This window comes from Lissotriton helveticus, chromosome 6 (assembly GCF_964261635.1).
Source record: "Lissotriton helveticus chromosome 6, aLisHel1.1, whole genome shotgun sequence".
NCBI lineage: Eukaryota > Metazoa > Chordata > Amphibia > Caudata > Salamandridae > Lissotriton > Lissotriton helveticus.
This window is the reverse complement of record NC_136067.1, coordinates 1,756,996,749-1,757,011,615: the sequence shown is the minus strand read 5'-3', so window position 1 is coordinate 1,757,011,615 and position 14,867 is coordinate 1,756,996,749. Positions and strand designations below refer to the sequence as shown.

Sequence of the window (14,867 nt, the reverse complement as noted above, 5' to 3'; positions counted from 1 at the left end):
GCTGCGATGCGGTGCACCAGGTTCAGTTGCAGGACTCAACGAGGGATGCCTACCATAACGCGACTAGAGGACAACTCTGACCTCGAGGGAGTGCAGAACCACCACCTGTGTTGCTGAGCCTATTTGAATACTTAGGAGCCCAGGTTCGGCAGGCCAGTCGACTGGGTTTAGGTGCCTGCAGATGCAGGGTAGTGACTCTTTCAACCCAAGGGAGATTACTTTGAATGTTTTTAGATGTCCATAGGCCCAGGACGGAACCTGTATGGAGCGCATACACTGATGTTGCACCAGGTTTGCAGGACGAGGAGGTCTGGAGCAGACAGTCTTCTCAGTTGCAGTCTCGGTCCGAAAGCAAAGGATGATGCGAACAGTCTGGCACGACTCGGCCAGAATGCCCAGACGGTCAAAGATGAAGGGGAGTTGGAGCTCAATCAAATCCCACGACGAATTTAGGGCCCCACCCACAGGTAAGCCCTTAAATACCCTCAGGAGAGGGTCGGGATGATTCAGTGGTCCCTCCTAGAGGAGGAGCTGGACAGAGGGGAGGATACTCCCATGTCCTTGCCCAGTTTTGCGCAAAAATGGGAGCCATCGGCTCCCTGAGCTGGTTTGAACTAGAGTATGCAAGGAGTGCACCAAAAGTGCCCTTCTGGCAGACTGTGTTGCTGACAAGCGCACCCCACCCGACCTAATACACTAAATCCTCTCTGGGAGGCAGTCACACCTCCCTGTGACAGGAAACCTATTGTCCTACCGTCCCCTGCTTTGGCTTGGCCCACCAGCAGGAGGGCAGAATCGTGTCTGTGGTCAGCAGCCACTCCAGGTTGCTGTCAGGCTCTGTCAGATCAGTCCCGGGAGCATGGAGGGCTTCCCGGAGTGTCCCTAGCGTGGATGGAATCATACCTCCAACACTGGATAGGCAAACATGCCCATGTATGTTCCAGGCAGTTAAGAGATGGTCCTCGCGTAGAGACACATTGCCTCTCTATCGTAATGGCTGATTCACTTACAAAGTCTGGAGAATTGACTCCGGTGTTTGTATGGTTGGTCTGCTCATGCAGGGCCGCGCTTGCAACCATGCACTCTGTGTTTGGGACTGAAAAGCCTGCTAGAGATGGGACTTCTAGGTTTCAAGTGCGGTGATTTAAGATATAAGGAAACTTACATATTTTGTGAGAGGTGCATGCAGACTGCAGAGGCATGACAATAGTTCACGTTTGGAGGGTCCCCTATGGGTGGCATAATACATGCTGCAGCCCAAAGGGGATCCCTGGGGTACCCTTGCCCTAGGTACCTTAGTACCACACACTAGGGATTTACAAGGGTGCCCAGTAGCCAAATAGGAGTGTTCCAAGGTACTCTCCATAACCAATTTAGGGAGGAAGTACAGTGACTGGGGTCCTGATTAGCAGGATCCTAGTCAGACTAGTAAGAAACAGTAGAACACCAGCAGAAAGTGGTGGTGACCATGAAAGCTGATCCTACTTTCCTACAGTAGACTTCTTGTCCGGGCTGACTTGTCTGATATGGCAGCTTAGTGTTGGTGCACTTGGGTGAACAGTGGCTTACCTGTTTGGATAAGAACCTAGCGGTTTTGCTTAGTTCTGACAGGTATACATGCAATTCATCTCCTGATGCTCTGGGTCTAGCCTTGGAACTTAACCTGGTCCTTGTTTTCAGGATGAGTGTCCCCATCAGTCTACCAATCGCGATCTGGCATGGAGTGAGATGGTGCTATCTGCTATGTTTGTTTCTTAGTGCCAATAAGGATAGGGACAGACAGTGGAGCCACTTCTTTTTAAGGGTGGCGCAAATTTTACCTTTTTATTATTTAAAAGGCCATTAAGCCCTTTCACGATGCAATTACTTTGAGGGTGGTAAGTTGATGCTAATATATGGGTGATTTCTAACAGGTTGCAGAGGATGTCGCACAGGGTGTTGACAGTGTTTCCCCATGTTTGATCTTATTATGTCTGGCACCCCCCCCCCACTGGGGAATTACGTCCCTAACCAGGAAGGTTGACGCTGCTGTGGCATCACAGTGCACGCAAGGGCTGGCTTCGATTCATTTAAAGTACAGACCAACTACAATCAAATACCTGTAGTTAGCACATCGATCAGTCATGTTGATGTGCAACGCCATAAAGGGTCCAGTTGGTCTAGGGATGGATGATGCTGTGACCTTGAGTGTGGGTTTGACTGAGTATAATTGGCAAACTGCGCACTCGTTTAAGTACATCGTTGCCACCTCCGACGTTGGGGATGAACCAGTCTGCCTAAATCTCCACCAACAGGTTTTCTTTTGCTATGTGTGTTAGAAGGTGCAATTGGGGCAGTGCAATGTTTACTAAGCTTTGGGACAAGACTAGTTTTCCCTTGGGTGTGGTGATATGAGGTTGTGTGAAGCCCCTGGCCTCCCAGAGCTCTTCTTCGAGTGAGAATGTTGTGTTTTGTAACTCCCTCAGATATAATTTTGCCGTTTGAGTAAGAATTGTCCTGCTGCTCACTGTAGGCAGAGTACATGAGTCTCCCCAACTGCTCTGTAAGCTGCCCTTTTGCTATCTGGTAGGCTAGTGAATTCCCAGTGAAACAAATTCCTTGCCCACAGTATGCGCCGCACATTTCACTACAGCTGTGCATTTAGCTAGGGTTAGTGCATTGATTAAAAGTTTGAGGAGGTCCTTATGCATGAGGTGCATACCGTCTGATTTCAGGAAGCCTTTCCACCTCTGAGATGGTGCCATAGGTGGAGTCCGAGTATAGTCTTACTGTTTTTCCCATGCTCTGATTTAGGGCTTCAATCGGCGCTACCAATTCTGCCACCTGAATGGAGATGTGGTAGGAGAGGAGTTTGTGCTGTGACTTGCAGCGCTTCCAGAGGTCCGTGGCTAGGAGCTTTCACTACTGCTGCCACTGTATGTGCTACCCCTGTCTCGTGGTCTGTAATAGAGGATACGTCAACAAACAGTGCTTCATTGTCTGGGATGGGATCCTCTTCTGTATGGCTGATCCCATCATCATCCTATTCATCTCCTGAGCTTGCTGTATCACTGTTGAGGACTACCACAAACTTCCCTGACACACTGTTATGCTTGTCTGACCTATTGGGAATGCGTAATTTACTCGCCTTTGAGGTGTGGTGTGTCAAGTGTGGTGGACAGGAGTCAAGCTTTTGGGGACCTGGCCTAGAAACGTGAGCTGTGCTGGTCGAGTCTGGACTCGCTTCTTTTTAGATTTCTTGGGCTTGGACCTGTCTGACCACCTTCTGGTGAGAGGAGTGGAGGGATGCGGTGGGGGTGGGGGGGTGTTGGGGGGGGGGGGGGTTCACCCGCTCCTACTACTATTGGTTTGAATATCCTAATGGAAGGGGTGAGCACATCATCCCTGCATACGGTGGGGTAGGTGCTGATGCCTTGCTTGGTATCAGCATTGTGTTAACGGATTGAACCTCTTAAAAGATAGTCCACAATTCTAACACTGCCTCCCTTTTGTCTTTTTTTTTCTGACCTGAAAAACTGGTTATTATATTTTTTTTAGCCTGCTCAATTGTTTGTGTTAAATTTTCCTTTCTTAGGCCAGGGAAATGTGTGCCTTCCTGTGTGAATGCCACTGTTGGCAAAACATATTAACTCTTTTTACTTGTTTGGGGAACCTAGTCTCCATGTGCTTAAGTGGGTAATCCATGACCGTTTGTTTGGATAATACAATTCAGTCATCCTAATTTTGGTTTGTTAAATCGTAGGGCCAACTCTTTCAAATTACGCACCACGAGCTCGGTGCTTACAGTTTGAACGAGCGTTTCCATAAAGAAAAACAAAGACTGCATATGTAGTATTGTAACACAGGCTGAATATGCTATATGTTAGAAAAAAACCTGCATAAACTCAAAATGTCACGTAATAAAGTTATCAAAGACAATTAAGGCAGTATCATCACATACAATAACACATTTCAGTAACTGCCGACAGAAAAATTACTTTGACAATTTATCATATAGCAAGAGATGACTATAGTGTAACATGTTCCTAAGTGAGCTGGATAGTCTGCCACTATCCATTCCTAGGCAAAGGTAGTAATCATAGACACTGTTTAGTAATAACTTTGGAGTCACCAGCCCCTCTTGGCCACACACTACTTGCGCCCAGTTTCCTATGTCCAAGTTTTCCCTCTACGATTTCTGCCCTGTAGCACCAAAGGTCTCAAGCTAGATGCTCCTTCCACATACTTATGGATGTTAATTTAAAAAAAAAAAATTTAAAACACGTTGACACTTGGAAACCATTGAATTAAAAAGACTGAGATGTCAACTCCACCAAATTAGGATTCGCTATATCACAAAAAGCAGCGTCCTGGGAGTAATCAATGTCTATACACTGTATTACACTATGTTCACCTAAGGTAGCGTTCAGCTATCGAGCAAAGGAGAGTTCTGTGGGAATGCCTTCGAGGCTGCCTTATTACTCGTACAGTCGGGACATAGAAGATGGATAATATGCCAGACTCCTGTCAGTGGCAGGGCGCTCATGTTATCTTTTTACGATTTTCCCTTGTTTGCCATACGCCATATGATTTTAGACTATCTTGGATTCGTATGTAGTCTCTTACCGTCTGACAGCTGCTTGAGGGCAGACCTCTGCCCAAGGAATTCAGCAGAACTTCCAATCAATTGCGGCGTCTGCCCACCTTTCTTGCTGTACAACATGAATCCACCAGCGTTGTGGTCACCTCCTTCAGCTGCAGTCTGGTACGAGGTCTAAATCCTGCTAGGGTGACTTTCCAAAATGATGCTCGAATTGGATTTCCTTAAACCGAAGACTAGGGGCCAGATGTAGGTCCCCAAATACCGGTCGGTAACGGCCGAATTCGGCCGTTACCGACCGGTAATTGGCTTTTGAGATGTAGGTGGGTCTGAATTTACAGAATCGGTATATTTACCGATTCGGTAAATTTACCACTTCGGTATTTTACCGAATCGGTAAATATACCGATTCTGTAAATCCATATGCAGGTGACACTCCTAAGAGTGCCACAGGCCCTTCAGATTCGGTATTTTACCACCCAATTCTATTGGGTGGTAAAATACCGAATTCAGGTGTGCATGCACATCTGTGCATGCACACCTGTGCCATGTGACACACAGACATGCCCTTAGGGCATGTCTGTGTGCCACATGGCACACATGCCTGTACTTGGGGTGCTAGAGGGTGTCAAAGTGACACCCCCTGCACCCTTGCAGGATTCGGTATTTACCGAATCTGTAAATACCGATTCGGTATTTCACATTGATTCCTACAGGCTTCAAGGCCCATAGGAATCCATGTGAAATACCGAATCGGTATTTACAGATTCGGTAAATACCGACTCTTACAGAATCGGCAATTTTTTACCTACATCTGCCTCCTTCCTATTTACCGACTCTTAAATACCGATTCGGTATGAGTCGGTATTTAAGAGTCGGTAAATAGGAATTACCTACATCTGGCCCTAGGTGTTTGGCAAAACAGGAACAGTTTGTTTAATTAAATAGTGTGGCCAGGAGAACAGTTACAGGAACTAGGTGTGAGGACTTTCTCAATGTACATAGTTTGAAGTTTCTTTAAATACAATATTACAAAAGCCATCAGTTTTTCGGCGTACCATATGTGGTGAGGAATGTTGGTTGCTGCCTTTAGGGTCATACATTAATGGTCCATGGTCACTACCGGTGGGTCGTGACCTGCATGAACACAGTGTGGTCAATGGTGTATGTGTTTAGATGTCCGATGGGGCGCATGTGTTCACCATGTGTTCTGGGCCCTGATTGGCTAAATGTTCCTAACCCGTGTTGCATCTAACTTTCTTTTTAGGAGTGTGTACCTGCACCAGCCATATGTTTTATTGGGGCAATCTCCCTTGACAATTGTAATGCCGTTGCGTCTATTTGTGGAATTGATCTTGAGTTTTCCGCTCATGTGTTTGCCTGCCAGCTAAACACCCTCCCACCTGTGACCCACAAATTAGGTCATCCCGGCCTAGGTCACAGGGCCTGCCTAACCGCATGCTTCTGTGTTGAGGTAGATGTTGAGTTCAGAATGGGTGAGTTTAATAAAAAGGATGATAGTTTATTTGTGTTGACAAACGCATCAATATCCATGTTCACACTTTTATGCTAGCTTTTAATGTCTGTTGCCAAAGTTAAAGCAAGTTTGTGCGGATGGTGAAGTCAAAGATGTAGCATTGCTGTCCAGCAGGTATTTTTTGCAGGGGGGTTGCAGCAAATTGTTCTGCCACCGATGTTGAAATGAACAGTTGTTAAGCTCCTGTAATTTAGCAAGATGTACATTGTTTGGACTGGTCGAGGGGACTTACTATCTCTCACATGTAATTTTTCAGGTTCAGGCAATAAGGAAGCACAGAAAGGGGGCCCATTCTACAGTGGCAAGCCCGAAATTGAGAAGGCAATGAAATTAGCTGATGATGCCATGGGTTTAGCTAAGAACAAACGCCTGGAGCTGGCTCTATGTACTGAACCTTCAGACACAGAAGAGGAGGAAGGAGAAGAGGAAGAAGAGGATATTGAGGTGACCTCTTTGGCAGGATGTGTGTAAGGTGTTGTGCTTCTGTTTCGGCTCTTGTATCTTGTTGTAAGCAGGGGTGTGTAGCAAGATTTAATTTGACTTTCGCACTATATTAGACAGCTCTGTCCATAAGATGTTTGTTGCATATTATCTTTATAAGCAACCTCATCGGTATGGAGTAGAATACATGTTTTCTTTTTATATGAATTTAAAGTCCCTTTACAAACTGCTCTTCTTGTAGAGACCTTCAAAGCGCAGTAAGCTGGCAACCAATAGTATCCTATAGATTCAAATGAGACTGCTTGGTAGGTGGTTCTATAGGGTGTTGGCGCTCCTGGGCAATATGCAGGTAAGTATGCTCTAGTACCGAGTGAAGATTGTGGCTCATAAGGGTAGGAAGAGCCACCCTCCTCCCCAACATGTGGATATCCACTGGTAAAACAGAACAGACCCCTGCACATGCTGACAGTATATCAATTAAATCAAGAACAGTGTGACAAAAGCTTGAGTCTTTGCGGGAACATGCGCTTCAGTTTATTCACAACAGCCTTAGCCAACAAGTGTTTCGTTGTGCTTATGGTTGTGCGTAGCGACTTCTTCAGGGTTAAGAAGCAAACAATAGTACAGAATTGGGATTGAAGGGTATGCAACAATAGCATCCAATCAGTTTCCCATTGTGACAGACTTAACTTTGATGGATCAGCTCATGTTGCCTACTCGAAGTTGTGGAAACCCATGCTGTTTAAATGTGTCACCTCTGTTGTTTAGTGACAAACTAGTGTAATTCAAGAAAAATTATAATTGCACTATTAGATCAAATAAACTGGTCCGGGGTTAAGGCATGCTTGTTCCTTGTGAGCCCAGTTGTGACATATGAACCTAAACAGTCAACAGTGACTTTGCTAAAGTGAATTTAACATAACGACTCCCCCTTAAGGTTGCCTGGTACCCGAAGGTATGCAATAAAAAACAAAATACCTATACTCAATACGTGAATATCCTAGGGTAAAAGAGCTGGGTATAAAAGAGAGAAAAATAATGCTAAGTATACAAGTCCCGTAAGAGCAAGTTTATCGTGCTAAGGTGACCAAATCTGACTGGGAAACCAAACTTAAAACTGGTTGTATTTCTGTCCCAAATGAGATTTAATAGGGTCCAATGTTAGACACACAGTTAAGACTGCACATAGCTTGTGTCCAGAAATAACCCCTCCTATTCACAGTATATGTATCCTGAATGTTTTTCCCAATGAGGAGTTCCTGAGGATGGGTAAATAAAGGAAAACGGTCTAACTATATATAAGAATACACCCAAAGGAAGAAATACAGAGGCATATTCTATATACTTTAAAAATAAAATATAGTAGAGAGCAATAGTATTTGCAGCAGTTGTCTGGTTTACGTAATTCTCCTTTGCCAAAAGACACAAGAGCCTTCTTATGCATCATGAACCAAGGCAGTTTACCTGCAGTAAATACCCCCTCTAAGAACAAAATACATTCTGTGGTTTGGACTTAATGGTTTATTCTAGAGTATAATTATTACAGGGTGGAAGATGAATTGTGTAACTTTTGCTGCAGCTTTCCCTTTATGTCTGAGTTTAATAAAATGTGCATTCACTTCTCTAGTTGTGCATTTCGTGAAGCCCTATTGAGCCTTAAATTAAAGCCCCAGCCTCCTGATGTATCAAAGGGTTTTACCCTGTCTGTGTCTATGGGAACATGTGTTCGTACATATGGCTGCTGTTTTGGGAAAAAATCCCCGATTTACACCAGAACCACTGATCTTAGGTCCTTATCTTAAAGCAATCTCAAATGTTGACTCAGGCGCCTTTATTGCTCGCACACTGTTGGGTATGAATTTACTGAGTGTTCAAAAACAGAAGTCATAAGGACCAACTGGCCTGTATACGGATTAGCCTGATTGGTGTCTCTCATATTCTCAAAGGTAAATAAAGGGATAGAAAATGTCTGCTCCATCTCAAGATGGCTTCAAAGAGAACACTAATTATATTGATTGCACTGTTTAGGCCTGATTAACAGTTTGGCGGATGGGTTACTCCATCACAAATGTGACGGATATCCTGTCTGCTGTATTACAAGTTCCATTATATACCATTGGATATAATAGAAATCGCCATACAGCGAAATGGCTATCCGTCACGTTTGTGATGGAGTAACCTGTCCGCCAAACTCGTAATCAGGCCCTTAGGGTAAATCTAGTGCTATGGAAATAAGCAATGTTTTTTTTCAAAATCTTTTTATTGTAGTAACTAGCTCCATAAAATCGCACAGCAGTCTGAATCGGAACTTCATTAGCACATAAAAACAAAGTCAATCACACAATCATTATTAACAATATGACCTGCATACAAAGGGAAATAAGCAATGTTTCAGCAGAAGCTCCCATATGTGGGCTTTGGTGATTTAACATCCGCATTCAATCTGGACTAAAATGTCTTATTTGAGAAAGTTCTTGCCCAAAAAATCTGTTGATGTAATTTTCTGCTTGCATACGTATTTTCCAAGAGTTAGATGGGAACAAAAGGAGACTACCAAAACCCATACTCCTCAAACATTCTGCATGCCAAGCTTGTTTTGATACCAACCTTATTTATTTATTCTATAAAAGAACTATTTAATTTACTTGATAGTTGCACACATGATGCCTCTGTATCGACTTCTGTCAAAGTTGGATCTTTATTATTTGTCAATTATAGCCTTTTATTATCTATTGTTAGTGGGCCTCAAATCTTTAGAACACTTTGGCAGAATTCGGTTGTGATCTGAGGCATAAACAACAAAGTTGATGGTTTTCAGTCTTTCCATATCTTTCTCTCCCTCTGGAAAAGGTTTAAAATGAATTATTTCGGGATTAGGCTGGCTGCTAATTGTTCACAGTTGAACAAATGGACAAAAGCACTTTAATTAAAACAAAGGGTAGCACCTCTTTATGATTTGCACAGGCTCTGGGATAATGTTTCACCTCCTATGATTGCTCAAGCACAATCCACAGCACTCTGGGTTGGACCTTTGGCAACTTAAAAAATGTGGAGATTTAGTTTAATCTTTATTGAAGTTACCATAGCGTACCCAAATGGGCCCTTCATTCGTGGGGCTAGAGCGCAAGAGCATCATTGAGATCACAAAGCTGAGACCACTTCTGTATTGGGTTCTCTTATGGAGAGACATTTCATTAGAGCCTTAAAAAATGGCCCTTGAGATCTTGTCAATGAAGACTAAATACACGTTATCATTGTTCAATTAAATACAGCATAAGTTTTACAACTTGCACTTATCTGATTTCTCATCTCCGCCATAATCTACTAACTCTTCCTTTTATTTCTTTGTTAAAAAATAAATAAATAATCTTACAGTGACTTTTAATCTGTTTATCAGCTTATGAAGGCTACGCGGGGTGGCCCTGCTGAGGCTTTTCTAAATTTGAAATTCTACCCTTGTTTCGAAAAGTATCCTGATGTTCATGAATGTCCATCACATAAGTTTTATATATCCAGTTCATAAAGGGCATTTTGTCAGTGACCACTTTTACCTCTAAGTGGGCCTCAAAATGTTGCCCCTACTGTAGCAAAGTTAATGAAACGGATATTCATGTTTTGCTCTTTTGCCCTCTAAATCACTAATGTTGATCAAAGTGGTGAGTTCCCTTATTATGAGTACGGGCTTAACGCGTTACTAACCCTTTGTATGAAGTCTGATACATCTGATTTTATAGTCTTTGTTGTGTCCCACTTAATCTTCCTGATGTGGAAAGCAAAGTCTAATTATCCCTCAAATGTGACCTGAAGCTTCTCTGTGAAACTTTGCCCTCTACTTGTACTGGGCGGGTTGTTTAAAAGGTTGCTGACACATTGCACTTTAAGGCCTATTATAATTATTCTGTTGATTATTAGATTAGTATGGAGTTAGGCTGTCATTTACCTTTAGACATTTTGTTATTTTTGCACTGTGTGAAATACTGAATCCAGCTTTTTCTTTATTTTTTTAAAATTATTTAAAGCTTGTACTGCATATTACTATTTATGATAAATTTGCTACTTTTATTTGTTGTTTTATATTACTTCACATCATATTGTTATGCAAACTGCTGTTTTTTGGATGTATACCTGTAATGAACTGTTTTGCTGTTGCGACCTTGGATAATAAATCCAAAACAGTTGCTGTAATTGGCAGGAAACCTTTTTCTTCAGGAAATGTGGCAATGCGTTCATTAAATACCGCCTGCCTTTTGGGACCTGGGCAAATTCAGGCTTTACCTGCACTGCCTAAAGACATGTTTACTACCATCGAACAAATGGTCCATGATGGATAAGATGTCAATGAGCAGATTCTATGTTCTGGTCGGTGCACCCCCAACTTGATTTGGTCATGCAGCGGCCAACAGGATCCTACTTGAATGTCTGTGCCAGATTTTCCGGATATTGACCGTTTTAGTTGGTGGATAGACCTTTGTTTGGACCAGTAATCTTGGGGGTAAAGTACCTTGTGACTGTGGAATCGGGAGTCTGGTACGGGGCCTAGTACTGCATTCCTTCCCCATTTTGGCACCTCTTTGAACTTATTGGGTCTCTAGATTTTTACATTTGGTTATGCTTTCCCTTTTCAGAATACTCTTTCTCACATTCCCATTGTATACCCATACCTAAGTGGATCAGACCCATCTCCTTTTCAAGCAAATGTTGATAGTTAGCCAACTGGTCCATTGAGCTTGTTCGTGAGACGGAACTGGCAAATGGGCTCTGGCTTTACTTCCAGGTCCTCAATTAGAATGGAGGTTTGAGACTGATCTTAGACCTCAGAATCCTGCACTTATTGCTCCAGAAGAAGAAATTCAAGATGATTACTCGTGTGCAAGTTCTATTGATTTGGACCACGAGTATTGGCTGGTGTGCCTGAACCTGCAGGACTCATTCATACTTTCATGTGCCAGTCCTGCTGTCTCACAGTAAGTAGCATAAACAACGAGAAAGCGAGGAAAAAAGGGGGCACAACCATTTCCCCTGTAAACAATATGAAGCAACAATAAGGACTGGTACTGGAAGGAAATCCAAATTCACCGCATCAACAGGCCAAAGTATAAGGAAAACCTATTGGGGTTTTAGAAGAACCCTCACCCTCCAACCTGGCTGGTGGCATGCTTAATCATCTGGTTCCCACCTAGGGTGCTGAGTACATCCTAGGTGTGCTTCGACGCCTGATTACAGCGGAGCGGGTGGTTTTGCGACAGATGTGAAATCGGTGTAAAGGTTAAACTTTTCTTTAGGATTCTCCTCCAAACCTGAAGTACTTTCATTGCTGAGGTCCTGGGACAGGATTGAAAAGGAAGGCGGATATTTTTAAGCCCAACTTGGTCTTGAATATCCTGTTCTATATGTTCCAGCCTTTGTACCGTAATTTGATAGGCTTTCTTCAGTACCAAAAGGGATTTGAGTTCAAAAGGCCTTGTGAAATTCTAGTAAGGTGTACTTTCAATGTGGGGAGGATCCCGTTACTTACGGTTTTCACCACATACTCTGTATCTGTAAGACAGAATATCATCACTATTCATCGTTAGCGTGGCTTTGGGGTAAATGTGTGCAATGTGTGGTGGAGTACCACACAATCTGAAAAACAAAAAAACTACTCGTCGTTAACGTGACTTTTGGCCTACGTGTGTGCAATGTGTGGTGAAAAACACCATACACATGGATTTCCCGCTGGCATAGCTTTTAAAACAATCCAAAAAGGCATGCAATGGAAGTTCAAAAATATAACCGCAGTGCATTATGGTTATAATGTGACATCATTCAACATGAGCTTTCATCAAAGGCGGTTATTGTACCATTCATGCAATAAGTTACTGTCCTCAAAGTAGGGACTTTATAACTATCCGCGAATGTCCATGCATTGTGAGGCTGTGTGTACAGGAAGTAGCTCCATTTTGTGGTGGGATTAGATGAATGTCAGTTCATTGTCCTACCCATCATCCTACATCAGCCTCACGTGTCTTTACGAAAGTAATGTTTATGAATGCGCCTCATCTTCGTAGGTCAAGAATTCATGTGTTCCCAGTGGCGGCTCGTGAACCTAAAATGTGATGGGGCATAATTACCTTCATCGATTTTTGCAAGAGTGCAGTTCATTATGTTTGGTAATAATGTCCTCTTTTCTTTACAACCCAAAACAAAGCAATTTTTTAAAACCTGTCTCTAGGCCACACCTGAAAATCATAACCAGTTCCCGATAAAAGAACTACATCACATACATTGATTCCAATCATTTGACTCGCTGGAAGGCTCTCTTTAATGAGAGCAGTCATATAAGCTGTCATTTAATGTACAGAAAAAACACTAACTGTCTGGCTCTGTACAGCAGTCCGCTATCCTGAGGATGTTCTTCCACCCGAGTCTTGCTCGGTGAGGTTACTGCAGTACCGAGGTATGCTTCAATTATTGTTTAAACTACAGTAATATTTTACAGAATTAAGCAGTTCATTTGACAAAACATCTATAATAAAACCAAATTCAAAAGACCGATGTGACAGAAAAAGGGCAGTCTGGGATAAAGCAGTAAGCTGTAAACAGTAATGCACTTTATTTCATGCAGATAAATTCACTGGCACTAAAGGAAGTAATAATTTTATTTATTTATTTTCAAAGTTTTATATAGCGCGAACAAGATCTTCGCAGATATCAGAGCGCTTTACATAGAGGGGTACATGAGGGAACATATTCAACAAATAAATCAGTAGATCACACAGTACAGATATGTGGCTACAGAGCCCATCACGTGAGTAATAAGACAACTCATACAAATAAGTAAATGGGTCAAACAAGTAGTACAGATCGGTGCAGGGTGTTAACAGAGTTCGAGATAATAGTTCAAGTGTATTTAGCCATGAGGATAGCTTTCACTTCTTTTTTAAAGAGTGTAGTGGAAGAGATAAGCCTGGTTTCAGGAGGGAGTGAATTCCAATAATGCTGCATAACCCTTCCCATTAGGTGAATAAACCGCTTAATCTCCCAAACTGAGCTTTCCTGAAATTGAAAATGACAATTTTACACCGGGTGAGGATGTTACATTAAAGACACGCTCCTTTTTGGGGCACGGGGAGATTGATTTGCCCCAAATCACAGGAAGTCAGGCCGATGTAGAGCTGAGAATGCAGTACAACCCGCGACTACCTTGTTTTCTGTCTGAAAACACTCCACAGAGTACCATAGTCAGAACGTTGCTAGGACTGTGAGCACCACTACTTGTCCAGCAGCAGGGTGATGTTAGGAAATTGAGATGCCAGGCCACAAGCATGCTTAAATTAACAAGAAAGGCTAAAAGACGTCCTGTTTAGTGCATGAAAATAGTCCTGTGATGGGGATGCAATACAAGGGCTTGTTTCAGACACAAGAGATGGTGATTTCTAAATAGAAATGTAAAGTAAATAAATATCTACTCTTGTATTCCATTCTTTTTCTTCTCCTCCTCCTCCTCCTCCTCCTCCTCCTCCTCCTCCTCCTCCTCTGATTGGCAGGGCACTGTCCCTTTTGCCCATATGCACCAACCGCCCCAGTGCATTCCTGTTCTTCAGCTGTTGGGAGATGCACTCGCCTCAGTCTCAGACCACCTGCAGATAATGTTACTATTCGAGATGGAGTTTTCCATCAAGGAGTCAGGGTCTCATCCTCCTCCTCAACCTTAACAGAGGCTGCTATTGGGAAACATCCTTTACAACGCAACTTTTACCACGCAGTGCTATTACAACGCAGGTTTTACAATGAAAACCATTACAACGCATTGCGCTGGGGGGCGCTCTAGGATAGGGAATAGATTTAATTTACTATCCAACACCTTCCCTAGTGTCCACGGGGACTGGAGTTGGAATAGTAAATTAAACTATTCACTATCCAGCACCCCAAAGCGCTATGCGTTGTAATGGTATGCGTTGTGAAAACTGCGTTGTAACAGCATGCGTGGTAAAAGCATGCGTTGTAACTTCATACATCCCTGCTATTTATAGTGAGCATCTTGGACAAAGTTGTCTTGAATCTCTTTCTGCCCCTGCAATGAGTAACAGACATTCAGGCTATGAGCAAGATGTTTTCGGCTAAAGCTACTGTTCACGCCTTCATGGTTCTTAGACACCAAGGTCTGTTAACATTCAGCTCCTGCTCAATGCCAAATATAGGCCCTTGAATGCATCGTGTGCCCACATTGAAGAACGGTCATTGACATTTTGGGTTTCACTAAAACGTGAACAGGACTTTACTGTGTAGTTGTGACCTAGAGCAGCAGGGGTTCTGAGGCTAGTCCTTGTG

General features: G+C 43.0%; 1 protein-coding gene across 1 annotated transcript in view; it reads left to right on the top strand.

Moving 5' to 3' along the window:
• The window catches only part of MSH6 (mutS homolog 6), a 129,797-nt gene that overhangs the window by 36,513 nt on the left and 78,417 nt on the right, over window positions 1-14,867 (top strand). The window contains exon 3 of the mRNA XM_078649647.1: window positions 6,373-6,560. Coding sequence (XP_078505773.1) covers window positions 6,373-6,560 — 188 coding nt within the window. The remainder of the gene's footprint in view (window positions 1-6,372; window positions 6,561-14,867) is intronic.